This window comes from Mercenaria mercenaria, chromosome 5 (assembly GCF_021730395.1).
Source record: "Mercenaria mercenaria strain notata chromosome 5, MADL_Memer_1, whole genome shotgun sequence".
NCBI classification, from domain to species: Eukaryota; Metazoa; Mollusca; class Bivalvia; order Venerida; family Veneridae; genus Mercenaria; species Mercenaria mercenaria.
Genome location: NC_069365.1, coordinates 54,869,169 through 54,897,132, shown reverse-complemented (window position 1 = coordinate 54,897,132; position 27,964 = coordinate 54,869,169). Strand labels below are relative to the sequence as shown.

Sequence of the window (27,964 nt, the reverse complement as noted above, 5' to 3'; positions counted from 1 at the left end):
ATCCATCCATGGATGACAAAGATAAGGATCGGACACGAAAATTGCAGACAGACCGACAGACGGTTCAAAAACTATATGCCTCCCTTCGGGCGCATAAAAACAACATAAAACATGATATATCAAGTTTATTTAATATAAAAATGGTTATGTACAAAGTTTTATTTTGATATTCATTCTAAAAACATTCCTCCTCCAAATACAAAGTTTGATCATCTGAGTGATATTTATTATTTTTTAAACTATTTTCATAAATGGAAAAAGACAAACATTTTAAAAGATATGTGTCTATAATTTAGGATCACTTTTTCGTAACAGAGGATTTATTTTTTATCTAAAACTATATTACTCCCACTGATAGACATAAACGTTTTTTTTGCAAGACGGTCATATTTTACTCTCAGCTAAGGAATATAGTTATACTCGAGCTTTAACAAGTTTTTTTAATACATGTATAAACGAAAAAATGGAATGTTTTAAAATCTTTGATATGAAATATATATACAGCTTATATATAAAATGAACCGGAATAGTTCTAAGTGGAATGAGAATGATTTATATATACATATGAGTGATGTTTTATAAAAAAAAAGGTTTTATATTCAAATATAATATTGAACTGTAGAAAAGGTTGATATACATCTATAGACTTGATAACTAAGTAAAGGTCCTGCTTGTTGCAAGAAATATGATTAATTTTAAGTTTATTAAACACTTCATTCAATTAAACTTGAAGAGCTATCTTAAATATGCAATACTTAAAATCTATTAACTGAGAGAAATGTCAAAACAATAGCTGAAAATGAATAGAAAACTTTAAGGAAAGAACCATATAATAATGTTATTTTCCAGTAAAACAAATAGCTTATGTACAAGTAGATCTAGAGTACACTGTATACAAAGTAAATACATCACAACCATTTCAAATGTCATTTTGTATCGGGATATTTGTACAGATCAACTGTTTAGTAGTATCCGAGCCCGTGACGCTTCTTCTCTCCTGCAAATCGCAACTCACGATCCGTCTCCTCTAGAATCTCCTGCTTTCTAGCAAACAGGATCACTGTGAACATTATCTGAAAGGGAATGAAACAATTTCACAGTTAGTCAGGTAACAATAACAAGAGGACCAAGATGGCTCTAGGTCGCTCACCTGAGAAACACACCATAACAGTGTAAACATGTTTGACCAAGTGATTTCATGGAAAAAAATATTCTGACCAATTATCATTAAAATTGGAGCAAAAATCTTGAGTATAAATAAGTATTTTCTTTGATTTGACCTAGTGACCTAGTTTTTGACCCCAGATGACCCATATTCGAACTTGACCTAGATTTCATCAAGGCTATCATTCTGACCAAATTTCATGAAGATCAACTGAAAAATACAGCGGCCTCTATCGCATACACAAGGTTTCTCTTTGATTTGACACAGTAACCTAGTTTTTGACCCCAGACTACCCATATTCGAACTTGACCTAGATTTCATCAAGGCAACCATTCTGACAAAATTTCATGAAGATCAGTTGAAAAATACAGCCTCTATCGCATACACAAGGTTTTTCTTTGATTTGACCTATTGACCTACTTTTTGACCCTAGATGATCCATATTCAAATCTGACCTAGGTTTCAAGGCAATCATTCTGACTTAATTTCAGGAAGATCAATTGGAAAATATTGCGTCTATTGCATTCACAATGTTTTTCTTTGATTTGACCTAGTGACCTAAGTTTTGACCCCAGATGATCCATTTTCAAATTCGGCCTAGATTTCATTAAGGTTATCATTTTGACTTAATTTCAGGAAGATCAACTGAAAAATACAGCCTCTATCGCATATACAAGCTTTTCCTTTGATTTGACCTAGTGACCTACTTTTTCAACCCAGATGACCCATATTCGAACCTGACCTAGATTTCATCAAGGCAATCATTCTGACCAAAATTCATGAAGATTAATTGAAAAAAACAGCCTCTATCGCATACACAATGTTTTTCTTTGATTTGACCTAGTGACCTAGTTTTTGATCCCAGATGACCCATTTTCGAAATCCGCTTAGATTTCATCAAGATAATCATTCTGACCAAAATTCATGAAGATTAATTGAAAAATACAGCCTCTATCGCATACACAAGGTTTTTCTTTGATTTGACCTAGTGACCTAGTTTTTTTACCCCAGATGACCCATTTTCGTACTCAGTTTAGATTTCATCAAGATAATCATTCTGACCAAAATTCATGAAGATTAATTGAAAAATACAGCCTCTATCGCATACACAAGGTTTTTCTTTGATTTGACCTAGTGACCTAGTTTTTGACCCCAGATGACCCATTTTCGAACTCGGCCTAGATTTCACCAAGGTTATCATTCTGACCAAATTTCATGAAGATCAGTTGAAAAATACAGCCTCTATCGCATACACAAGCTAAATGTTGACAGACGACAGACAGACGCCAGACGATGGACATCGAGTGATGAGAAAAACTCGCCTGAGCATCGCTCAGGTGAGCTAAAAATATACAGTAGGCTGGACTGCCTAACATAAACATACCATCAACATTACATTTAGAATTATCACAATGATCTGTAAACAAATTTTCACATAGTAGTTTTATAAAATTTCCTGTAAAATCATTTAATCCTGCTGGAATGATATTATTTTGTGCTTTCAACCCAAACAGTTATGTTGTTGGTAAACAATTTCTGGGTTTCAATTATAAAGATTAAACAGATGGGAATTTCATTTGTTCAAAAGGTCATCAATCAGACATCTTATTTACGTATTGTCATGTAACGAGGAAACCCACAAGAATTTCCCCCTCACAAATATACATAATTTCACAATCATTTATTCTTTTTTGTACCAGTTACAAATATCGCCTGCATCAATAAGGTGTATAATACATGGCTGACATTAAGCCAATCAATTATTTCAATAAAAGTCATTCTTTTAGTATTAAAGTGACTTCACACCTTTTGTGGTAAAAACAATGAAGCAGTGTCTCTCAAAATTGCTTTGATATAATTGTACATGTATGTTCAACCTAAATATGGCATTTTTGAGAACATTAATGTATATAAGGTATTCTTTAAATAGTACATGTAAAATAAGATGTATTTAAATTTTTGGCAGAACCAGTATACAATAATGAATACCATTCATTTACTTGAAACAAAATTTGAAAAAGTGGCAACCTGTTTGCTTGTTGAACCAATTTATAAACAGTTTTTAACAATATTCTAGTTATAAATATAAGTGTTGCTCTACAATTACATGTTTCAAAACCATGATTTTTTTTTGCTAATTTTTACAACCGAATACAGGCTATTCCCCCTAGCCAAAATTAGCTATATCTTCCCCTAAAACTGTTATATTTTCCCTTAAAGAAGGGCATATTTTTCCTTTGGAATTTAAAGAAAATGATTCGTAATATGCAAAGTATAATTTTTACAAAAGTCAACGTTTATATATTTTAAAACCCTAATCATCCCCATGTTGCTTCAAATTAACAACTCGCACTGCTGTTATGGGGTGCTAATTATGTCACATGAACTGGTACTGTGCCTGTTATCATGAAAATCAAACGATTTGGATTTTCCCATTTTTGGGGTTTATCGCATTGTATTTTCCCCTTCAGAAAACCACAGGTATTTTTGAAAAGTCAAAAAAAATTCACTGCAGAAATAACATCATTAACCTTAACATATTTTTTAAAACAAGAGTTGTCTGTAAGACACATATACTTCCCAAGATGACCTGCTGAGTATGCAATTTTGTATACTGTAACCTTGAATTTCCACCAAATGACCAAAATAACAACCGGACTCATCTACTGTCTACAGGCAACCATCCTATAAAGCCTGACTGATGGCCATAGGCCTAAGTTTTCTGTAGTCATTGATCAGAAACTGTTTCAACCTAAAAGTTACTGTGACTTTGACCCTTGAGGGACTGAACCTAAAACATTACCACAGTCAATCATATAAGAAATCTGAAAGCCCAGAAAAGCTTAAGATACTGACTAGAAACCTTTTTCAGTTTCAAGTTCACTATGACCTTGACCTTTCACTTACTGACCCCAGTACGTATTTGACCTACTGATTCCCAAAACAACAAGTGAATGAAGTATTGCCATGCAATACAAAGTCCCCTACTGGAACGCATCTAATTTTCTCTATTGTTATTTAGGCCAGAGTTTTTTATTTTTTTGTTACTCGGATTTTGGGCAGAAAAATGTTGACAGGAGGAGGGGAAAAAATAAAAATAAAAAGGCAGTAAAATTACTAAAACAACAGACGATAAGTGATCACTTCAAATGTGTTGCCTGAAAGGATTTTAACACTACTTTAATACGCATTTAACATGTAATACAAAGAAAATTACCATTCTGTGTTTTATTATCTTGAACATAAAATTGATGATTTCAAAAACTTTAACAAAATCACTCTTTGGGCATGGGTACTATTTGCCCTTGGTCATAACATCTCCGACGAGTATTAAATTGATGATTGAATAGCAATTTTCAAAGGTCTGATCGGCTGGTTTCATTTTTAGCATGTGCATACTTTTATTTTTAATTCATAAACTTTTCTGACCAAGATCTTTATTTAATACATTTTAATATTTATTTGTTGTGTTATAAGTCACACTGACACAATTTTATAGGTCATATGGTGACTTTCCAGACTTAAATGGTGCTGGAAGACCCCAGGTACTCCTCTGGGCATCATCTCAGGCAAGAATTGGCATCTTGGTAGAATAGCCTACCTTCCGTCAGCCAGCTGGATATCTTTTTCACATGATGACCTGAGTGGGGCTCGATCCCACAGTGGTCAGGAGCACGTGATTCAAAGTCGGGCCACTCTTTATTTTATATTCAATGGCCAGAAAATGACTGAAAGCATAAGTAGCTAGATAGGTCCCTGAAAAGGATTTGTATGCAATGGAATATGTAGATAAATACCTCCAATCAGGCAACTTGTAATATATATATATATGTGTCTTCATAAGCATATCACAGGGTTTTATCCCCTTCATAATAGGGTCCTTCCCTCAGAAAATATCTTTGAAATTATGCAGTTTTCCCAAAAAACTGACTTTACATAAGGTTTTTTATTCCCCTTTGCCCAAACACCGAGCTGTTTTTGCTCCAAATCACAGGCCTGGGCCCCTTTCCCTCCTGGTTAAAAAAAACCCCAAAATCTGAAACGGATGACTCCTTTGGCAGCACTTTGTTGCTCCTATACGTCATTCTCATGTAAATATATAACTGCCAAAGGCATGTCAAATTCACATTCAATGTTGCCGTTGTTATTTACGTCGGGTAAATCTATGTTTTTCTAACATTTTGAGACACCGTTACTGACCGTAACCTTTACAGAACTTGTTTTTCATTGTTTTATTGTCTATGCTAGATCACAAACCAAATATTCCGCTTTTCCATCGCGCATAAATCGTTCAAAGACAATCTTAAATTTCACTCAAGTTTTTGTTTACGTACGGGAGACGCTTCACTGAAAACAAGCTGGCAAACATTAAGCGAGCGAACGTTAACAGCGAACATTAATTTCTCCAGCAAACATTAAAAATTTCAGCGAACGTTAATTACTCCCCCTTGAAAATAACTGCCAGACAGTAAGTTATCCAACACAAAAAGTGACGAGCATTTTACGTGTTTTAGTAATGTATTCTAATATGCACGTCTACCGTGTTGTAATTATAAAAACACTATCAACAATTAAATATGGTTTTATGCGAAATAGTTGTTTATATCAATTATATATAAAAGTATAATAATTGACAGCACTAAACTGCGGCCCTTCAGCAGCTTATACGGTCCGCAAAGAAGCTTCCAGCAAAACAATCCTATCATTTTACAAATACACAAACAATTTAGACTGAGTAAGAAAGCATATTTGTTAAAAATAGTATTTAAAGATGTCCATTCTGCTCCAGTTGTTACCATTTTTCTCGTTTTAGCTATTAAAAGAATTCGACAATTACTACGATGAACGGTTGTTGATATCATGTGATCCACGGTTCCATAGATCTATTAGAAATAGAAGACAACAGTGACATAAACATAAGCTTTCTACTATATGTTTCTTCTGCAATTTTCAGGTTCGGAGTGAATAAATAAAATCTATTTAAACTACGAACCCCTCAGAAGAGGTTTCTTTTGTTTGTTCGTATTTAAATTTATTTTAGTCGCCATCGGTAATCCATACGGGCGGAATACTCAAGTAATTTTAATGGGAGGATAGTGCAAGATACAGAAGACGCCCCGATTCAAGAAGCTTCCCTGGTTCTTTAGTGTACGAGGTGTAAATCACTGTGGCACAGGACTCTGGTAATTTTCAGTTGAAGAAGCAGGGCTCGTACTCACGACCCCAGGTTTCGTAGTCAAACACTGTGTTACTGGACCACTGCGTCCGCTCTTACAGTTGAGGCTATCGCCGCAAATGCTAAAGTATAGAACCTCAGTCCTGGAAGGCGACCACTGACTAATAGGAGAGACTATAGGTTTTTATCTACATTTAGGCCCTACATCTACCAGGAAGGTCTAATACGTATCAGTTGTTCCAGCATCTACATATTCCTAATACAGTTCTCATTTGACTCGTCGTAGCACAGAATCTATTTAGTGTATCGTACCCCACTCCCACAAAAACCAAAAAAAAAAAAAAAAAAAAGAAAGAAACATATAGTATACATGCGATCGGGAATCGGGAAAGAACGGAACGATAAAGAAAAAAGCAGCTACTTCCAGAAGCTCCAGAAATAAATAAAAAAAAAGTCGTACTTTCGAGAACACTGAAAGAAGAAGAAGAAAAAGAAGAAGAAGAAAAAAAGAAAAACTTTTTTTCAGATTTCTCACTGACGCTGATGATATCTATACTGTAAACGCAAAACGAAAGCTTTTACATACTGACATGGCCGGTTGATAATATTTGAGAAATTATCAGTATACGCCTTTTTACAGTCGTCAATAACGAACGGTCGTATGTGTTGTCTGTTTGCTGTATAATAATTATTGTTGCATTCAAAATTATATAATATGCAATCTTAAAATGTTCCATATGCCAAATATGGCATTTTTCTTCAGTTGATATTTCAAAAACTGACCAAAAATGGGGCGTAAGTAACAGGTAAGACTAAATGTTATTAACCAAATGCCATTTTTGGCTTAATAAATAGGGTCACGCAATTATAATTTTATGTTCAGGCTGAGATTCCAAAAATGAAGGCCGTATCTTGGGACCGTTAGTACATGCATGAAAATGTGTAATTAGTAACTAACAAATATTTGTGATAATATTATGCCCCCTTTCACCAATCATAGCTAAAAATCAGACAGACAGACAGATAATTTTATTCACGTAAACTATACAGTTTTATGTGATACATGTATACATATAAATATTTGTCAACAAGAAGTCATGTAATGCGGGCAGTTTTAACAATAAGTAATTAGACGGAGGGTGGATAAAAGACATAATGTATATAAGACACATGTTCTAAAAATGTTTCTGAGTGATCATTGAGAATGTATGATGTCAAGTATTACAATAAACTTGATCTTAAGGGTGATGCATAGTAAATAAACTTTGCTGAGTTGAGCATTATTCTATTCTTATCACATTTAAGGAGGTCAACGTATTTTTTAACACTTGGTCTAAGGTAATAATAAGGTTTGATATAAATATGCCTAATTACGTATTACTACAAAATTAATTAATTTGAAAAAAATAATAAAAAGTGTCCACTCCGCCAAAACGAACGAACGAACGAACGAAACAAAACAAAACAAAACAAAACAAAACAAAACAAACAAACAAACAAACAAACAAGAAATTAAAAGCTATATGTGTGTGTGTCAAATGTATGTTTTAAAAACAAAGAGAAAATACATGATTGCAAGTGAATGGCTGTATTACATGTCATCACATTTAATTCATCATAGCAGTATTGAATTCGTACTTCATAGCAAAGTGAACTACTATATCTTGCAGTACATGCGTGATAATGTTACTATTGGGACTTTTTTTATTCCATTGATGTTAAAGCTTAGAATCAGGGAAGATCGCCGGAACGTTATTGAAAAGGGTGTTTAAAAACAATCTTGATACTTCAAAATGATTCAGTCGGAGAAATTATTATACCACGAACCCATTTGACTTGTCGTTGCTCAATATCAGAAACCTTAAAGCTACTCGTCCAGTTTGTATGAAATGTTTCAACAGGTTCCTTTCCACAAACTTTGACATAGAACGGATCTGGACGTATGACAGAGAAAAATGATAAAATGGGTGAAAATAACTGTAAGACATTGGAAAAAAGCGAGAAGAATGTTGACTTTCTGCGTTATTTCAAAAGCGTTACAACGGTTTGCTCCCTTCTACACATTATTTTTGGAAGTTTACTAGAATATCTTGCAAAATTGTTATGTCAACAAGTTTGTATCACTGGGAATTTAATAACACCACATTTAAAAAATGTTCCCTTAAAATGTATGAACGAGTCTCTTTAAAGCCATGGTCTGTTTCGAAATGGTAGGCTGTATCTTAGGACTGTAGTAGGAGTACATGGCGAAAATGATAATATAAGAAAATGTTTATCATTCGTACCATTGTCCCCTTTGATCCGTCATTGCTTAAAATAAGTGAATTGTGTCCGACTTAACTAGGAAAACAAGAAAATTTTAAGTGGAAAGCTATATCGTGGGTTTGGAGCCCATAAGAGAGACTTTGAAATGGTTCAGTAGGAGGCATTTTTTTTTACCACGAACCACTCTTACCTGTCGTAATGCAGTGGTATATCTAGCAGAACGTCAATCATTACGCTAGACGACGCCATGTTCTAAGCGTTGCCGGTAAACAGCTTAATTTCGCATCAAGTTTTTTTTTCCTCATATGTAAACAGTAATATATCTTCTTGTAATTAATGAAAAGAGTGGATATATTTTCTGATATGTATTATTTTCCACCAAAGCCAGAATGAACGCCTTGAAGCAGAATGTAAATACTTACTTATGAATACAGATAAGATATAGCTAAGATTTTGTCAGCATTTGAGCGTATTCGTATCTAACACTCAGATAAAAACTTCCACTGTTTTTATCAGTATGTGTATCTTTTTTTTCAAATTTGAATAACGTGAATATTGTAGCTGGATATAGCCGCTAAATTGCTGTCATTTTCAACTTTAGCATGAAACAAAACCGGGTGAAATGAATGAACTGAAGACTGAGATATGTAAGATCGATGCCGATTCCAAACTAACTTTGACGCAAAAATTTAGAAATTTAGAACCCTGGTCCATTGAAACGTGACCTCTCAGGGTCACTATTAAAAATAATAAAAAAGCAGAAAAAAAGGGAAAAGGAAAAAAAAACAGAAACAAGGAAATAAAAAGGAAAAAAGGTAGGTATTTAATTTGAATAAACAGAAGGGTAGTGGGGAAGTGATAACAATGAAATTTCGCGTTTTTATCGTAACTATACTTGATTCGTCTTTGTTTCATACATAAAATAATACAATCATATCTTTTTAACACAGAACAAAAAAAAATATGTTTGAGCTTGCGTTCGCCTGTCAATCGAGCGATCATAGGTTCGGTGCCCGGTGCAGTCACTATCCTATGGTGGCTGATTTCTGCCACATCACCTTTTCAACCCGCAACCCTGCAGAGCGAAAACACGAGAATTAATAAATTAAAATGGCGGGTACGCGGGGCGAAAAGTCGCTATTTAGCGGGGACGTCGAGCCAAAACACGATAATTAGCGGGGTCGCAGGGCGAAAAGTCGACATTTAGATAGTGCTAGTTATCGTGGTTTCGGTCTGCACCCTCGCCAATTTAAATACTAAATCTTGACTTTCACCCCACACCCCCGACAATTAGCGAGTTTTCGCCCCGCGCCCCGCCACTGTAATGCTTAAATTTCGCCTCTTCTCCCCGCGATCTCGTGTTACACGGCTTTTATGTAAAACATATGTGCAGAATTATAGAAAAAATACTTTCTTTTAATTAATTTTCTGAAGATGTGTCGCTTTGTGATCAGTTTGTGCAGAAGCAACAATTAAGTGTACACATCATGTTCCTTAGGGATACATGTAGTTACTTTTTAACTCATGTGAGCACAAAGTACACATGGTGAGTTATTGAGATCGGTCAATGTCCGTCGTCCGTCATCAGTCCGACCGTTAATCTGTCCAGAATTTCATAAAACAACACCTAAACTGCCGATTTGATTTTGACCAAACTTCACAGGAATGATCCTTGGGTGGGTCTTTTTCAAAGTTGTTCAAATGGTTCCAGTCCATTGCACAACTAGGTCACAGGAGCTAAAATAGATTTTTAACTGAACATTTTAAAAATCTTCTTGTTTGAAACCACAAGGCCTAGGCCTTTGATATTTGATGTGAAACATTGCTGAATTCAATGTATGCCCCGGCCGTGGAGTCCCAAGTTATACATAGACTTTATAGGTAAAAACTTTATAAAGTCTTCTTGCCTGAAACTGCAATGCCTTGGTTTTTTTTATATTTAGTATGTTGCATTGCCTGGTGGTCCTCTTCCAAGCTTGTACAAATTATGCCCCTGGGGTGAAAAGTGGCCTCGCCCTGGTCATCCCAAATTTTCCATAGATTTTTTCTTATAGAAAAAAAAACTTTTAAAATATTCTTGTCTGAAAGTTCAAGGCCTAGGCCTTTGATATGTGGTATGTAGCATTGCCTAGTGGTCCCAAGTTGTTCCAATTATGCCCCTAGGGTGAAAAGAGGCTCCACCTAGAGGCACTTATTTACATAGAACAAAAAGCTCTTATAGATCGGCAGTGCTTGGGCCTAGGACTCATAAACTAATAGGGAGGTTTGACCTGAAGAGTAGATGACCTTTAAGTCAAAGGTCAAGGCCACTGTGCGCTTTAGTACCAGAAAACCTTATAACTGTACAATGCTTACGACTATGACCCTCAAACTTAGTAGGAATGCTGGCCCCAAGGGTAAAAGGCATAATAAAGGTCACCATGACCTTTAGTAACAAAAAGATTGATAACTCTGCATCGCTTGGTCCTATGACCATAAAACTTCGTAGATGACCATAAGGCCAAAGCCCACAGTCAAACACATGTGCTCAACATTCTTCAAAATAATTTTAGAACATACCCCAGGCTGACCTTTATCATGACCTTTTATGTTTTGGTTACTTGAATAACATGATTCAGGTGAACGATATAGGACCACCATGACCGTCTTGTTTGTCCTCGCGCTGCGAAAAGTTGAAACTATTAGATAAGTAAAACGGTTGGGTCGCTAATTAGCGAGGTCGCGGGACGAACATGCTAAATTTAAGCATTACAATGGCGGGGTACTGGGCGAAAACTCGCTAATTGCATGGGTTTCGGGCCGAAATTGAGATTTAGTAACTAAAATGGCGAGGGCGCGGGACGAAAACCCGATAATTACCGCTCTTCAAGTGTCACGTTTTCGCACCGCGAACCCGACAATTATCGCGTTTTCGCTCCGCGCCCCCGCTAAATAACGAGCTTCGCCACGCGCCCCCGCCATTTTAACTTGTTAATTCTCGCGTTTTAGCCCGGCGGGGTATTGGGGGCTAAAACGTAAAATGGCAGAAATCAGTCACCATACTATCCGTAATTAATATTTTTCATTGGGACAGTTGCAAGGTGCTATGGAAAAAAGATTAGTTCTTGTAAAATAAAATGTTGAAGAAAAAGGGCGTAAAATCCCAAAACATTTGTTATTGCTGGCTAATTCTGACTTTCTTAGGCCCTTTGCTATTTCTCATCTTTATTACTGATATTGTACATGAAATACGATCCTGTGTCAATCTAAAACACTAGCCTTTATGTAATAGTAGAACAACCTGATTCAGCCGCAACTCTTCTCCAGTCTGATATCCAGACAATCACACGTTAAAAATGTACGGACATGAAATAAATTTATAACTTATTGCACTTATGTATTTGAAAACCATTGTTTTGGTGTTAGGTCGTTTCTCACCAACCTTCCAGTTATGTCACGGAAAGAGCTGAAATGGAATTAAACCAAATACGAAAAATTATTAAATAACGCAACAATCTGAAAATTAATCCTACAAACAGGCAATTGAAGGAATCTAATAATCTTATTTTATCTAAAAACATTTCAGGAACATTTTCAGAAACCTAAAATATCTATGGAGGAGAGAAGCAAGATGTTTAATAAGACGTGTAACATGCATTCAGATCTACAGGTGTGACAATAAAAGTTGGAAAGAAGCCGGAAAATGGCTTACAAAATTAGAATACGCTTAAACTGAAATTTATATTGTTGATAACTTTTGTTGTGATTAACATTTTTTTTCTCTTAAAATACAAACAGTTCTTTCTGAAATTTTGATGCACAAAATCTTCGCATGAAAGTTGGTGGGGAGGGATGGGATTTAAGACAATACAGCGAAAACTTAAGAGACCCCCGTATTAAATGAAAAATAATAACTTTTTTCAATTGAATTGACGCCCCGAAACTAAATTAATCGCCATAAAAACGGCAACGTCACAACTATTTTAGGGCTAGGCTAAAATGTGATTTTCGAAGCAATTTGCGTAAAAAATGTGCATTTGACCATTCTGTTACTAGATACCTAGTTTGTCGCACAAGAGCTTTGTAGCTCGTGTTATATGTTGGATTATATGCGACATTAAATAAAGCTTACCCTTACCTTTACCTGACAATTATACAATCCCAATATTTTTGTCCTAAATACCATTAGATGTAACTGTGTTTTATGTTGTTTTATTATCAAAATTACTCTAAATACATATTTGGTATCTTATTTACATTTAGGTGTTAAGGTTAATAATAGCCTATTATCAAGTCGCAAAAGTGCTCATAACAACGTTATATTTTTTTCATTTACAATAAGTGTAATGTATTCAACACTGAAAATTTGTGAACTTGACAATTATTTACTAGTAAAATTGTAAAGTGTTGGGGAAGGGGAGGGCGATGAGGGTGGGGTAAGGCAAATGTCCCGTTTTAGAAATAAGCACTGTGATGTGTGTGTGTGTGTGGGGGGGGGGGGGGGTGAAAATGTCCTATCTTCCAGTTCAACTGGGGCAGGGCAAATATCCAGCAGTCCAGTTTCTCAATGAAGTGAGGATGGGGTGGGGTGGGGGTGGGGGCAAATGTCCTTGTGGGGGTGGTGGCAAGTGTCCTGATCCCGTTCTGTGGTAGTAGCTCCCAACTTCTCTACATGAAACATGATTTCTGGGTGACCAAGTGTAGTACTTAGCATAGCTAAAAAGAAACTTGAAATAATTAAAGAAACGAATGGACAGGGATTCCTCGAAAAGAACTGGACCGATATAAAGTAACATTGCTGGAAGTCATTAGCCTTTCACTTGTCACCTTCATTCAATACTAGCCGCTCTCCGGAGTTGAGGGGGCAAGTAGGACAAGCATTTCGACCCTCGTAGGAGTGGACCTTTAGTCAACAGTAAAACTTTATAAACAAACTTAAGGCATGTAATCAATAGACAATATTGACTTTGTACCATAGATCTACCTGAAGATGGAACTTTAAATAGTGAATGTCAAGTATAATGATTTTCATTATTTTGCATTGTTCTTATTTATTTATTTTTTTTTTTTTTGTATTTTTTTGTTGTTGTTGTTGTTTTTAGTTAAACGTAACACCGGTGCAATTAAAGGTCATATGGCGACTATCAAGATTTTTGGTGGTAGAAGAAGACCAAAGGTTCCTCTCCCTGCATTATTTCATCACGAACTGGAACCTAGGTAGAACCAACGACCTTTGGAAGCCAGCTGAATGGGTACCTCACATGAAGAATTTAAAACCCTCGAGCGAAGCTCGAACTCACATCGACAAGAGGCAAGTGATTAGAGGTCTGCGACTTGAATCAATCGGCCACGGAGGCTCCTTCATTATATTGCAAACCTGATCGTAAAAATGTATACATACCAAAATATCATCCATTTTGCCATTACAATTTCCTCGTTAACTCAAAGTATCCAGTATCAGTTACCTTTGATATTTCCTAATAGAAGCTGAAGCTTTTACGAGACATATTACCATGACTAGGACAAGGTGGGTAAATGAGGGCTGTCACATACGAGTAATGAACATTTACCAGATATCAAAATTACGCAAGCACATCTAGTGAGTTCGAAAACTTACGATATGTGTTTCTCGTTCGTACCAAATATATCAAGTTTCAGACTTTTGAGCTACGGCGCAACAGATATCAGGAAAGAGAAACATGTATACACGAGTTCATTACAAACCATAAGTAAACGAAATAACCGATTTACGTCCCTGTTGTCAGTTCCAGACCCAAGATACAGCTATAAGCCTGGGCTCCTCTTGTCCGTCTTTGAACACCCTTTCGATACATACCCGGTTTTAAGGGGGCACACTTCCTGGGTTCTGAGCTACGGCGCACCAAAGGGGGCCAAGGAGGCCCATTTTCTCTCCGACACTGTCCCTTTCACGACCCTGCTGTCAGTTCCAGACCCAAGATACAGCTATAAGCCTGGGCTCCTCTTGTCCGTCTTTGAACACCCTTTCGATACATACCCGGTTTTAGGGGGGCACACTTCCTGGGTTCTGAGCTACGGCGCACCAAAGGGGGCCAAGGAGGCCCATTTTGTCTCCGACACTGTCCCTTTCACGACCCTGCTGTCAGTTCCAGACCCAAGATACAGCTATAAGCCTGGGCTCCTCTTGTCCGTCTTTTAACACCCTTTCGATACATACCCAGTTTTAGGGGGGCACACTTCCTGGGTTCTGAGCTACGGCGCACCAAAGGGGGCCAAGGAGGCCCATTTTGTCTCCGACACTGTCCCTTTCACGACCCTGCTGTCAGTTCCAGACCCAAGATACAGCTATAAGCCTGGGCTCCTCTTGTCCGTCTTTAAACACCCTTTCGATACATACCCGGTTTTAGGGGGCACACTTCCTGGGTTCTGAGCTACGGCGCACCAAAGGGGGCCAAGGAGGCCCATTTTGTCTCCGACACTGTCCCTTTCACGACCCTGCTGTCAGTTCCAGACCCAAGATACAGCTATAAGCCTGGGCTCCTCTTGTCCGTCTTTGAACACCCTTTCGATACATACCCGGTTTTAGGGGGGCACACTTCCTGGGTTCTGAGCTACGGCGCACCAAAGGGGGCCAAGGAGGCCCATTTTGTCTCCGACACTGTCCCTTTCACGACCCTGCTGTCAGTTCCAGACCCAAGATACAGCTATAAGCCTGGGCTCCTCTTGTCCGTCTTTGAACACCCTTTCGATACATACCCGGTTTTAGGGGGGCACACTTCCTGGGTTCTGAGCTACGGCGCACCAAAGGGGGCCAAGGAGGCCCATTTTGTCTCCGACACTGTCCCTTTCACGACCCTGCTGTCAGTTCCAGACCCAAGATACAGCTATAAGCCTGGGCTCCTCTTGTCCGTCTTTGAACACCCTTTCGATACATACCCGGTTTTAGGGGGGCACACTTCCTGGGTTCTGAGCTACGGCGCACCAAAGGGGGCCAAGGAGGCCCATTTTGTCTCCGACACTGTCCCTTTCACGACCCTGCTAACAGTTCCTTCCTTATTTGATATCAACATTCTAAGACAGTTAATTGGAGCTTTTCATAAATATGATGATACTTTTATCTTCTGATATAACGTTTAATAAATCACCCTACTACCTTTTAATTTTCAGATAATTTGTCTGGTTGGTATATACATGTATAATATGTCTTGAACTGTCGCTGTGGTTTTTTTTTCTTCTTTTACAAATCTTCTCCATGACAATATGATAAAGTATAATGCGTCTGAAATCATTCGTCCTCCACTTCTGATATTTTATGTTGGGAAGTTGGCTTTTACTTGTGGGGAACAGGTTAGTGTTGGTATAGAATATATGAACACTGTTTATGTTAACTGCTTTCCGTTACAAGACTGAAATACCGTTGAAATACAGCGTTAATCCCAAAACAAGCAAACAAACAAATCTTTTATAAATGAAAGTTGTATCTAAATTGATAGATAAATGATCGTTTCCGTTTGGACATACATCGAACACCTCCGTACTGGTTTTAGACCCTATCGTTCTATAAGGAGCTAGACAATTCAGGCATTTTCGTTTATTTTATACATTTATTCTTTCGCGGGAATCCTTAGTTCATAAAACATCATAAATAACCTAATAAATATAAATGCCTTTAAAATACATGTACGCCTTTTATTTAGAATTAGTACCCGGGCCACAATACGAAACCATGCAACTCGCCGCAATTCAACAGTGTGCGGACCGTAAATAGATTAGTTGGTCGCAGTTTAGTTACGTTCGCAAGCTACTGTTCGCCAGTTTTATTTCCGATTTCTATTCAAGGGACAATACTCAGTTTAATGCTCGCTACTTTTAATGCTCGCTGTTAGTGCGCGCTAGCTTGTGTTTATCAGACGCTTCCATTTGAGCGGAAATTGCGCCTATATGACACTGACGGATAATGCGCTGACGAATATCGACGTTGTCGTCGTCGTCAGAATGCAGCAAAACATCGATCGTCGCCCGAAAATAATTTTGAAATTTTTGAAATTTCAATTTTTATTTTTTTCGAAAATGACGGAAAATAGGGTCGGCGGGTCTGAGTAACGAAAAATCAAAGAACTCTGGCCTTATAGTAACAAAAAAGGGAAGTTAATCCTAAAAAAAAAGAGATAAGTCAAAATACACCTAAAATTGGATATATCTTGCATGTTGTACTACAGAAAAGTGGTCCCGATTTTTCCCTACAGCCAGTAATAAAGAAGTTACAATATAAGCTATTTACAGTAAAACAAAGGGAAGTAATTCTAAAAACAAGGGTGCCTCCTGTTGGTGAACATTTGTGCCAAGTTACATCAAAATCCGTCCATGCATGAAGAAGAAATGCTCCGGACAGTCATTCTTGTATCTGACCTTTGGCCTCCAAGTGTGACCTTGACCTTAGACCTAGGGACCTGGTTCTTGCGCACTCCATCTCATGGTGGTGAACATTTGTGCCAAGTAATATTAAAATCCCTTTAAGGATTGTTGAGTTACAGACTGGACAGGAAAAAAGCCCTTCTGGCCTTTGACTTCCAAAGGTGACCTTGACCTTTCAGCTATGGGCCCGGGTTTTGCGCAAGTTGTCTCATCCATGGGAATATTTGTGTCAACTGATATTTAAATCCTGTTTTGCATGACAAAGTTATAGACCTAACAAGAAAACATTCCTATTGACCTTTGTTCTCCAAATGTGACCTTGACCTTTAAGCTAGGGTTCTGGGTTTTGCACATGACACATCATCTTATCATGGGGAACATTTATGCCAAGTAATATTGTAATCCGTTGATGGATGACAGAGTTATTGACCGGACAGGAAAAAAACCCTGTTGACCTTTGACCTCCAACTGTGACCTTGACCTTTGAGCTAGGGGTCTGAGTTTTGCGCATGACACGTCATCTCATAATGGGGAACATTTGTGCCAAGTAATATTAAAATCCCTTCATGAATGACAGAGTTATGGACCCAACACGAAATTGGGGACGGACGGAAAAGTGCATTCCTATAGTCCCCGAAACTGGTTTTCAACCAGTAGGGGACTAATAATGGTCATTTACTGACTGCAGTCTATCGTCCTATTAAGTAAAACTGTTCGAACTTTGTGAGACCAAGCATTCTTTAGTTACTGAACGAAGACCAAATGGTCTCCTGACTGACCAACAATGAGTAAAACAATATACCACCTCTTCTTCCAACTGGGAGCATAAATACATTGTATCTTCTTTCACTTGAACAGTAAGATTTACATCAAGCAGTTCATTATTCAAATCATGTTCTAACATTTTAAATTCATAGAGTGTGTATCAACTGTTTACTTACATTGCAAAGTGTTCTGCCAAGCCAGTACAGCCATGTCCAAACAACATATGCCAATCTCTGAAATGTGAATTAGTGTGTCATTTTACTGTCTTAACTAAAGGCACTTGTTCAATTTGAGCACAAAAAAGAAACAAGGCTAATGGTTGTTCCCCATCAATGCCTTGTCAAATGGTTTAATACCTTGTGTCATATTTCTACTTTCAAGAGTATAATAAATGTGAGCTAATACTGCTTCAGAAAAGATTGTGTTCACTGCATACTGCACATATCTAGAATGCAATCTATCAGATGCAAGCCTTTTCATATCTATTTACATTTAAACTTTCATTTACAATGTACATATTTTCAGTATTTGGGAGTCATGTGCCAGATAAGGAATGTGTGAAATACAGACAGACAGACAGATGGACAAAGCTACAACTAATATAGTCTATATGTTCACCATTCTGGGACCTGAAAACTAAACTGGGCAGCTCTAGCTTCAATATCAACATATATATAACGTGTAAATTTTAATAGCTCTGATGTTTTAAATCTAGAGCCCACATGGTAGACATAGTTCAAGGAACTTGCTACAATTCTATAACCATGGCTAAAGTAAGTGTTTTAACTATTCTTTTTTTCAATAAGCAAGTTCAACATCATTTTTCTCAAAAGACTTAATTTGTAAATTTTTGTCCTAAAATTTATAATACCAGTCTTATAACTTCAGGGACTTTGTGCACAATCCATCTTTGAATACCCTTCCAATCCATTTTGTTGTTCTCTATTCATACGCAGGTGGCAGTATCATTGATTGGCCACCCCCTCCCAACCCAACCCCCTAAGACCCCTGATACAACCCTGAAAAAAAAATTCTCGACTATCAAAACAGTACCTAATATACTGTTTTGATAGTTGACATTTTTTTTTTCAGGGTTGTATCAGGGGTCTTGTAGGCTGGGGATATTAAGGAACGCCTGAGAATGTCATTTTTTTCAGGGTTTTATCAGGGGTCTTAGGGGGTTGGGTGGGGAGGGGGTGGCCAATCAATGATACTGCCACCTATGTATTCATACAGTAAACATATTCAGTCAATCGTGGATATCCCACAATAGACACAATCTTGCTTGAACTAATGGATAGGATCCATTCTGGGACTTATCTTATTACTCCATTTTATAATTTTCGAGTCCAGTTAGGAACTTGAGATAACACTTCATGTCTTGTTCAATGGTGTTTAAACTTTATTTGTGCCAAATTAACATTTCTAGTATCTTTCTGCAGTCAAACTCGATGTCTCACTCTGAGGTTATGAAACTTTGTAACTTTATTTTGAAACCAGTCTAAAAACTCAAACATCTGATTGGTTGATACTGAGCTCCATCTTCAGAAGGACCAATGAGACGGTTGCAGTCAGAGACTGGTTTCCAACTTGGGACCAGGTTAATCTTAAAGATACTTACGAAAGTGTTCATGCCGTAGTATGCATACTCAAACACGGAGAAGCAGAACTCAATGAAGATGTAGGTGATGAAAAGAATGATGAACCACTTCAACCAGAACATGTACATCACAAAATGCTGAAATTAGGTACAAAATAAAGTAAACTAAAGTGAAGAATTCTAGTATGTATAAAAAAAAAATTGTTAGTTATTATAGGCTTATAAAACTCATTTAAATAAGTTGAGGATGTTTTGGCAGATATTACAACATCCCCTTCTGGTTAAAGAGGCAATGAACTGAAAAGGGAAATATCCGTCCTTTAACAGTACTTAGTGTGAATCAAGTTTGTTGTTAGTAAAAACCATTCTATCATTTTTTTAAAGAGAATCTTGCCAAGTCATATACAAATTTGAATATACATGCATGCAATAAAAAGCTACAGAAAAGACAACAAGAGCGCCAGACTGTCACAAAATACACCCATCATCGAACTTGGCCTAATTCAAGGGACATAATTCAAGAATGTCTGGGGCGATTTGGGTGGTTATCGTACTTGGCCGGGATATTATGCCCACAAACATTGTCAGCAAGTCTGGTGAAGATCGGATGAAAACTGTTCGACTTAGGGTGCAGGCAAGGCTAAATTCGCAGTTCTTTTAGTAATTCAAGGGCCATAATCCAAGAGTGCCTGGGACTATTTGGCTGGTTATCGAACTTGTCCGAGATATTATGCCCAAGAACAATGTCAGCAAGTTTGGTGAAGACCGATGAAAACTATTCGACTTAGAGAGTGGACATGCTTTGGATGCCGACCGCCTGCCCGCCACAAGTGTTCACATAATACGCCCAGCTCTTTCAGAGACAGGCATACAAAAATGACATATATGACCTAAACTTCAGTGCCTTGACATCTGAGCTTATCAAACCAAGCCTGCAACATTTTTTGTCGTGTTGAACGACCTGTAGAATTTGAACTTTTTCTATTTTAGTAAGGGGATGGGGTCTAGAATCATGCAAGGGACACGTCTGTTCCAGTGATTTGTGAATATTTGTGCCTAGTTATACATTGTATATTCATCTATTCACAATAAAAAAGTTATAAGCCTAGCAAAAGTAACTAAAAACTTTGACTTCCGTGTTTGACCTTGATCTTTCCAATGACCAACAGATAGAATCTTCTACTCCAGTGAACAACACCATGATTCCTGTTTTTTACCAAATCAAGTGAAACAAGAGCACTGCAATGTGAAGCAATATACACCCGAAGGTATGACCTTTGACCCCTAAGTGTAACCTTGACCTTGTAGCTAGCAATCCAGCACATGCGCTCTGCACATCCTGTTGATATGGTGAACATTATAGTATTCAAGTTTCTTCGAAATCCTTCAAGGGGTTCAAGAGTTACAGAGCAACGACCTTTGACCCCTTTGACCTTGAAGTGAGATATCCAGCACGTCGTCTCAATGTGGTGAACATTTGTGCCAAGTTTCTTTACAATCCTTCAAGCAGTTCAAGAGTTACAGAGCAGACACGAAACACACTCATATGACTATTGACCCCTAAGTGTGACCTTGACCTTGAAGCGAGCCATCCAGAACATGCGCTCTGCACATTGTCTCCACGTGGTGAACATTTGTGTCAAGTTTCTTTGAAATCCTTCAAGGGGGTGAAGAGTTACAGAGCGGATACGAAACACTCATATGACCTTTGACCCCTAAATGTGACCTTGACCTTAAAGCGAGCCATCCAGAACATGCGCTATGCACGGTATCCAGATGTGGTGAACATTTGTGTCAAGTTTCTTTGAAATCCTTCAAGGCGTTCAAGAGTTACAGATTGTACAAAAAATTGCTAACGAACGGACAGACAGACACCAGGGGTCCCTTTGGGCGTATAAAAACTCTGCCCTATAGTGACCTATATTTGAATTAAGTTCAGGAAGATCAATGGATTACTTTGTAAGAATTTGTGAATTTTAAGATATGTACACAGTTACACCAAAGGCTGGAAAGCTGTGGGTGGGACACAAATTTGAAATTACATACCCTAGTTTAATTTGACTTACCCGGTATGTGACTTGCATCAGCATGAAAATACTGAAGAAACATATCACAATATGGTCAAAAGTCAAAACTATGTCACTCGCCAGAAATGCTGAAAAAAACATAATAAATTCTGTGAAGGGTGTTATTACATAATACAATATATTACGATTCAACACAGAGAACAACAATACTAACTTTAGATTTCTATGCATGGATAGGTTTTAACAGAATTTTCAATAATATATGATTATATGAACTACGTAACAGCAGTCAGTTCCACAACCCAAACCTTATTTATTCAATTTTAGTATGTCACGCCTTACACATATCAACAACATAAATTCAAAATGAAACATCTGCAGAAAGAAATGATACCTCTCCACTGATGTGACCTCCATGCTGTATGGAAACCCTGACTGATCTCAAAATCTGTTCCTATGGCAAGAAGATCCACTAGGCGCATTACAAGTGCAAAAAATGATGTAATCTGAAAAGGAATGTACAAAATACAAAATAATGTCAGCATTTTTAGATACTTAGGCAAAATGAAAATGAGCGACCACAATGCATTGTGAGATATATCTAATTTTAGGAAATGTATTTAATGGGAATGAGGTTGCTTAGCTGCACATAGCAGCTTTTGCTCTTGGGGTCAGTCTGTAATGACAATTTTAATGACTGGGGAAAACATTTTTAAGATATGTGCAACACAAACTTATAAGCACTTATTTTTCACTGAGTCAAGGACCATAACTCTGATCTAGCTGAATGACTATTAGGTGGGCCGATGGTCTAGTGGCAACACGCTCGAAGTCACGCTAGACTGTCAATCCAGAGGTCCGGGGTTTGAATCCTGGTCCACGTACTGGAAATTTCTGAGATGTTCTCGAGTGTCTCCCACCTAAGAGACCTGTACTGGTTCTTCCCAGGAAACACGACTTCGCGTGTATCGGTGCTATACATCGGGCATGTTAAAGAACCAGACTGTCTTTTCGCAAATCTAGAGCTAGTAAAGTTAGCCAGGCAGGCCTGTATCTAAAAAGGATTTCTCTCTATCTGTTCTGGGGGCTTTACCTCACTCTGTCCCTTCTGGTCAGATCGCTCTGGGTCTGTACTCGTAGAGGATGAATTTCGCGCCCTGTGTGGAAGTGTTTGCGCTATGTAAAGCGCCTTTGAACGTGTTTATCATGAAAAGGGCGCTATATAAATCTGGTATAATAATATTAATAATATCCCAAACAGAACACAACTCCCGTACTCCGATTTTGCTCCATTTCAGTTTGAAAGTGACTAGGGGTCAGGTAACTGGACCTCTAGGCCCGGAGTCTAGAGGTTTGATAATCAATATACATGTAATATTATGTACTGTGTTACAAGTGTATAAGGCATAAATATCGGTAAAGTTTTTATAAGTTGTCATAAAGTTGCCATTATTACGATTTTTGTAAATATTTTATTTATAATTAGGCCTAAAAAAACAAATTCTTTGTTTCCGGTAACATGCTCAAAAAAATTAGGGTAGGTAGGTCGGAATTTTTTTTTTTTTTTTGGATTTTTTTTTTATTAAGGGAGACTTTTCGGAAATTATTTTTGTGTTGAAAAATGAACACAAATAAGGGGGTTATGCCTTTAGAGCATCAGTAAGTTGATTTCTAACATCACTGGCCATGTTTAAAGCATAAAAAGTGAAGTTTTGCAACTTTTTGTTAAAAAGTTGAAAAAGATATTCTCCAAGGCCATAAAAACATTTAGGGTCGGGCCAAAAATTTAGGGTAGGTCGGGATACCGGAAACAAACAATTTTTTTTTTTACGCCTTAGCTCTCACAGCGATTTCTGGTAGTCACCGTTATTTATTTACTCAAGCAGGTAACCAAATTCAAGAAATCATGAGACAGAGCATAATCCATGGCTTAAAAGTTAAATACTAAAGTTAACATAAAGTTTATTATTTTAATTCATCAGTCCCGAGAAAAAAACAAGTCAAGAATCTGATTACGGCATATATTACAAACAGTGAAACTGCTATTTATTTTGAATCAAATTTGCAATAGTATTTTTCCCATGATAAAAGAATTATAAATACTTCTGTTTCCTTCACTTACATAGTTACAATTTATTTAAAACAGCAAGAAAAAAATCGAGCACAAACTACTGAAATGATTTAATCATATCCCGTTTTTAAAGATAAAATCTACTGATCTCATGCTGGAGATAGCCCGGTGTTCTAAGATTCAAGCCTAGTGTTTGTCATCTTTTGGTCAAATTTTATGAAATAAGCTGCAAAATTCATACATACAGTATCATCTCAAATTGTTTTGTTTTGTTTTCAAAAATATTGTGTTGTCCGTACATAATAAACAGCAGGGAACATTATATATACATGCAAGGTCTATTCAGCTACGATTAATTATTGAATATCATGTTATCAACTGCTCAAAACAAGTGTTTAATATCGCAGGAATGTTATAGTGAACTATATTTTTGTTAAGTTTTAAACCGGAAATGATCGGTACAACTTACCTGTACAGGTAAACCGTATGGTTTTACTGAATAATTAAGTCGTACAACAAGAAAATGCTTACTTAATGTCTGAATTAACTTACCGAAACAAATATAAAACAAACAATAGACGCTGATCGTAAGTTCCAGCACAGAAATCTGTGCATAAACGCCATTTTCACTGTTTTCGAAATAGCCTCGTTCTGAGCAAAAAATACCTGAGGCTGAGGGAGCAGTAATTTAAGCAGGTAAAAATATTGAAAGGATTTGTAAAATGTTCCGTAGAAAACGATTTTTTTCAAAATACATGTTTAAAAGATGTTGTTAAAGTTAATGGAATATATACGTTCATGCTAAAATGCAATATGTCCCCTTCGGTTACGGAAAAGTAGATATATAAAACTAGCCGCTCCCAGCGAATAATAGCTGGGGCGGATCTTGACTAACATTAACTGCCCCCACAATGTTAAATGACGGAAACTTAAAGAGCATTTATGAAGAACGATCATAGAATTTTGTCCCACAATCTTCATTTAATCATGAAGCGACCAATGAAACTGTATTGCATACAGAAACCTAGTCATAGCCTCTATGCCGTCTAAACAGCTGATCGCATGCGGGAGACATAATTAGCATATGGACATCACAGAAATTCATGAGCTGCAATACAGTTTTTAATAATAAATTAAAGGGCAATAAATCTAGTGTAGATTCTGACAATATTAGCTTCTTTTCTATATTTATAAAGTAAATAAACCAATATTTTTTTGAAAAGGTCTTGTAAATCTGATATTTATCCACAAGACTACATTACTATAAAGGTAACTGAATCATCATCAAATCTCAAACAAAGCGTACAGCTAGGGATGACCCCCATGTACCCAAAAAGTGTTGCACCATTTTATACAGAATTCCCAGCTTGAGGGAACCATTTCACACAAGTTTTATATCATGTCCTTATGTGTGCAGTGACAGGGGATTAAATGCCATTAAACATACAACAAGAGGGACATAGTGGCCCTAAGTTGACATTAAATCAATCCATGACACACTCGCAGTCATGGTAACAACTGTGTTAAGTATAAATGCAGAAGAGGCCCAAATGGGCCCAAGTTGCTCACCTGACAAGGACCTTGACCCTGCTTTCTGACCAAATTTGGTTTAGTTTTTAGCTCACCTGAGCACAAAGTGCTCAGGGTGAGCTATTGTGATCGCTCACCGTCTGACGTCCGTCCGTCCAGCGTCCGTCTGTCTACACTTTCCTTTAAACAACATCTCTTAAACTACCCGGCCAATTTTGATGAAACTTCACAGGGATGTTCCTTGGATGGTCTTAGAAAATTGTTCAAAGAATTGAATTCCAAACAGAACTGTGGTTGCCATGGCAACTGAAAGGGAAAACTTAAAAAATCTTGTCCAAAACCACAGGTCATAGGGCTTTTATATTTGGTATGTAGCATCATCTAGTGGTCCTCTACCAATATTGTTCAAATTATCCCCCTAGGGTCAAATATGGCCCCGCCCTGGGGGTCACATGGTTTACATGGACTTATATAGAGAAAACTTTGAAAAACATCTCGTTCAAAACCACAGGTCCTAGGGCTTTGATATTTAGTATGTATCATCATCTAGTGGTCCTCTACCAAGTTTGTTCAAATTATTCCCCTAGGGTAAAATATGGCCCGCCCCTGGGGTTACATGGTTTATTATAGACTTATATAGGGAAGATAAACATTCTAACCAAGTTTCATGAAGATACTAATGGCCGGTTGCAGGACAGATCGCCCGATAACTCGCGGATCAACGTTGAGCGGCGGGTTGAGTTATCTACCTATAATCTCGAGATCCCGGAGTCAGACGGGTTGCGCATGAAAGTTTCAAGTTTCACTCAGTTGAGTAATGGATGATCAGCAAATCATGTTTATTGAAGCATTTACATGTATAGTAGGTGTTTGTGTATACAGGCCCGGATCCAGAAATATTTGACTGGGGCACCATTCTAGAACGAAAACGTCACCACCGAGGTGCATAGCACCATGAGGGGTAGGTATGGGGAGGGGGGCCTCTGCCCATGTTAGTGGGGTCAGGGGGGTTCTCCCCTTGGAATTGTTGAAATACAGGCATGAAATGGTGGCCTCTGGTGCATTTTAGGTCTAAAGATTGAGGTAATGGAGGGGTTACTCCCCTCTTGATTGGGGGAGGTCAGGGAGCTGTCCCCCTGGAAAATTTTGAAATGGTGGCCTCTTGTGTGTTTCTGAATTTTGAGAAAATATTATTCCTTTGCCAAAATAGTAGGGTGCATCTTTGATAAGTATAGGTCACTTGTCAGCCAACGTGGGGAGTGGTGAGCACGAGTCTCCTCGGCCCGGCCCTGGATACGGGCCTGGTATACACGGTATAACATTATCAGACTGAAGATGCCCAGGCAAAAGGGTGTGTTATTTTCTCCTTATGAGAAAGAAGTTCAAGCACATTTTCTTTGGTTAGGCGGTATTTTGTAGAAATTCCGTATCATCAAAGTAGGTGAGTGGATTAGTTCTATTTCTCTCGTACAATGCGCTCTTTCCTTAATTTCTGTCAAGTTCCTCAAACATATCAAGGTAACCAAACACAGACATACTTTAATTTACTTCATGTACAATTGAAAAACAAGAGGGCCATGATGGCCCTATATCGCTCACCTGAGTTTAATTGCTTGCTTGAACAAATTTCTTTGCTAAAGCTTAAAAAAAAAAAAAAAAAAAAAAAACTAGGTGAGAAGGTCATGGTAAAGATCCTTCAAGATAAGTACTGAAATCTGTTAAAAAATTATACAAATCTCTTTGCTGTAGCTTAAAAAACAAGAAAGTAGGTCAGTAGGTCAGGGCTAAGAACATTAAAGATGAGTATTGAAATCTTTATCGAAAGTTATTGACGTGGTCCAAATTTGTATGCTGTTAAGATCGGTGTGTAAAACTGTTTTTGTCATCCAAATTTCAAGGCTCTATCTAAAAAACAAAAAAGAAGGTCAGTAGGTCAAGGTCAAAGTCAAGTGACCCCTAATTACTTGGGGTCATCAGGTAATTATAATAAAATAGTCTAGGAAATATGATCAGATAATTTTTGAAGTATTTTTTCCTATATAACTCATATACAAGGGACCCCCGGGGTGGGGCCTCTTTTCACCCCAGGGGCATAATTTGAACCATCTTGTTAGAGAACCACTAGGCAATGCTACATACCAAGTATCAAAGGCCTAGGCCTTGAACTTTCAGACAAGAAGATTTTTAAAGCTTTTTCCTATATAAGTCTGTGTAAAACGTGGGACCCCCAGGGAACAATCTTGGTAGAGGACCACTAGATGATGCTACACACCAAATATCATAGCCCTAGGACCGGTGGTTTTGGACAAGAAGATTTTCAAAGTTTTTCTATATAAGTCTATGCAATCCATGTGACCCCCAGGGCAGGGCTATATTTGACCCTAGGAGAATAATTTCAACAATCTTAGTAGAGGACCATTAGATGATGCTACATGCCAAATATTAAAGCCCTAAGACCTGTGGTTTTGGACAAGAAGATTTTTAAAGTTTTTCCTTTCGGTTGCCATGGCAACCAGAGTTTTGTATAGAATTGAATTCTTTGAATAATTTCTAAAGAAGACCATCCAAGCAACATCCCTGTGAAGTTTCATCACAAGAGGGCCATGAAGGCCCTGTATCGCTCACCTGACCTATTGACCTTAAGATCATCAAGATTAACATTCTGACCAAGTTTCATTATTAAAGATATGGGCATAAATGTGGCCTCTGAAGTGTTAACTAGCTTTTCCTTTGATTTGACCTGGTGACCTAGTTTTTGACCTGACATGACCCAGATTCGAACTTGTCCTAAAGATCATCAAGTTTAACATTCTGACCAAGTTTCATGAAGATACAGTCATAAATGTGACATTAGAGTGTTAACAAGCTTTTCCTTTGATTTGACCTAGTGACCTAGTTTTTGACCCACCTGACCCAGATTTAAACTTGACCTAATGATCATCAAGATTAACATTCTGACCAAGTTTCATGAAGATACGGTCATAAACGTGGC

The 27,964-nt window shown here is 37.5% G+C and overlaps 2 protein-coding genes across 2 annotated transcripts in view; one reads left to right on the top strand and one right to left on the bottom strand.

Moving 5' to 3' along the window:
- LOC123557260 (uncharacterized) overlaps positions 1-27,964 on the top strand; it is a 291,086-nt gene that overhangs the window by 186,384 nt on the left and 76,738 nt on the right. The gene's annotated exons all lie outside the window — the stretch shown is intronic.
- On the bottom strand, positions 113-24,138 carry LOC123557264 (uncharacterized). The gene is made up of 6 exons (XM_053543629.1): positions 23,995-24,138; positions 21,766-21,877; positions 21,411-21,499; positions 19,366-19,482; positions 17,921-17,977; positions 113-1,073 (listed from the first exon to the last, which is right to left on the bottom strand). Exons 1-6 carry the CDS (start codon positions 24,064-24,066, stop codon positions 963-965), a joined length of 558 nt encoding a protein of 185 aa, XP_053399604.1. The 5' UTR covers positions 24,067-24,138; the 3' UTR covers positions 113-962.

Excerpts from the sequence above, each read along its gene's own strand:
- LOC123557264 (XM_053543629.1), bottom strand. The coding sequence starts at position 24,066 with ATGGCGTTTATGCACAGATTTCTGTGCTGGAACTTACGATCAGCGTCT. Across the intron at positions 21,878-23,994 it reads TTTGTTTTATATTTGTTTCG|ATTACATCATTTTTTGCACT; the intron begins GTAAGTTAATTC and ends ATTCCTTTTCAG. Across the intron at positions 1,074-17,920 it reads TTGGCAGAACACTTTGCAAT|ATAATGTTCACAGTGATCCT; the intron begins GTAAGTAAACAG and ends ATTCCCTTTCAG.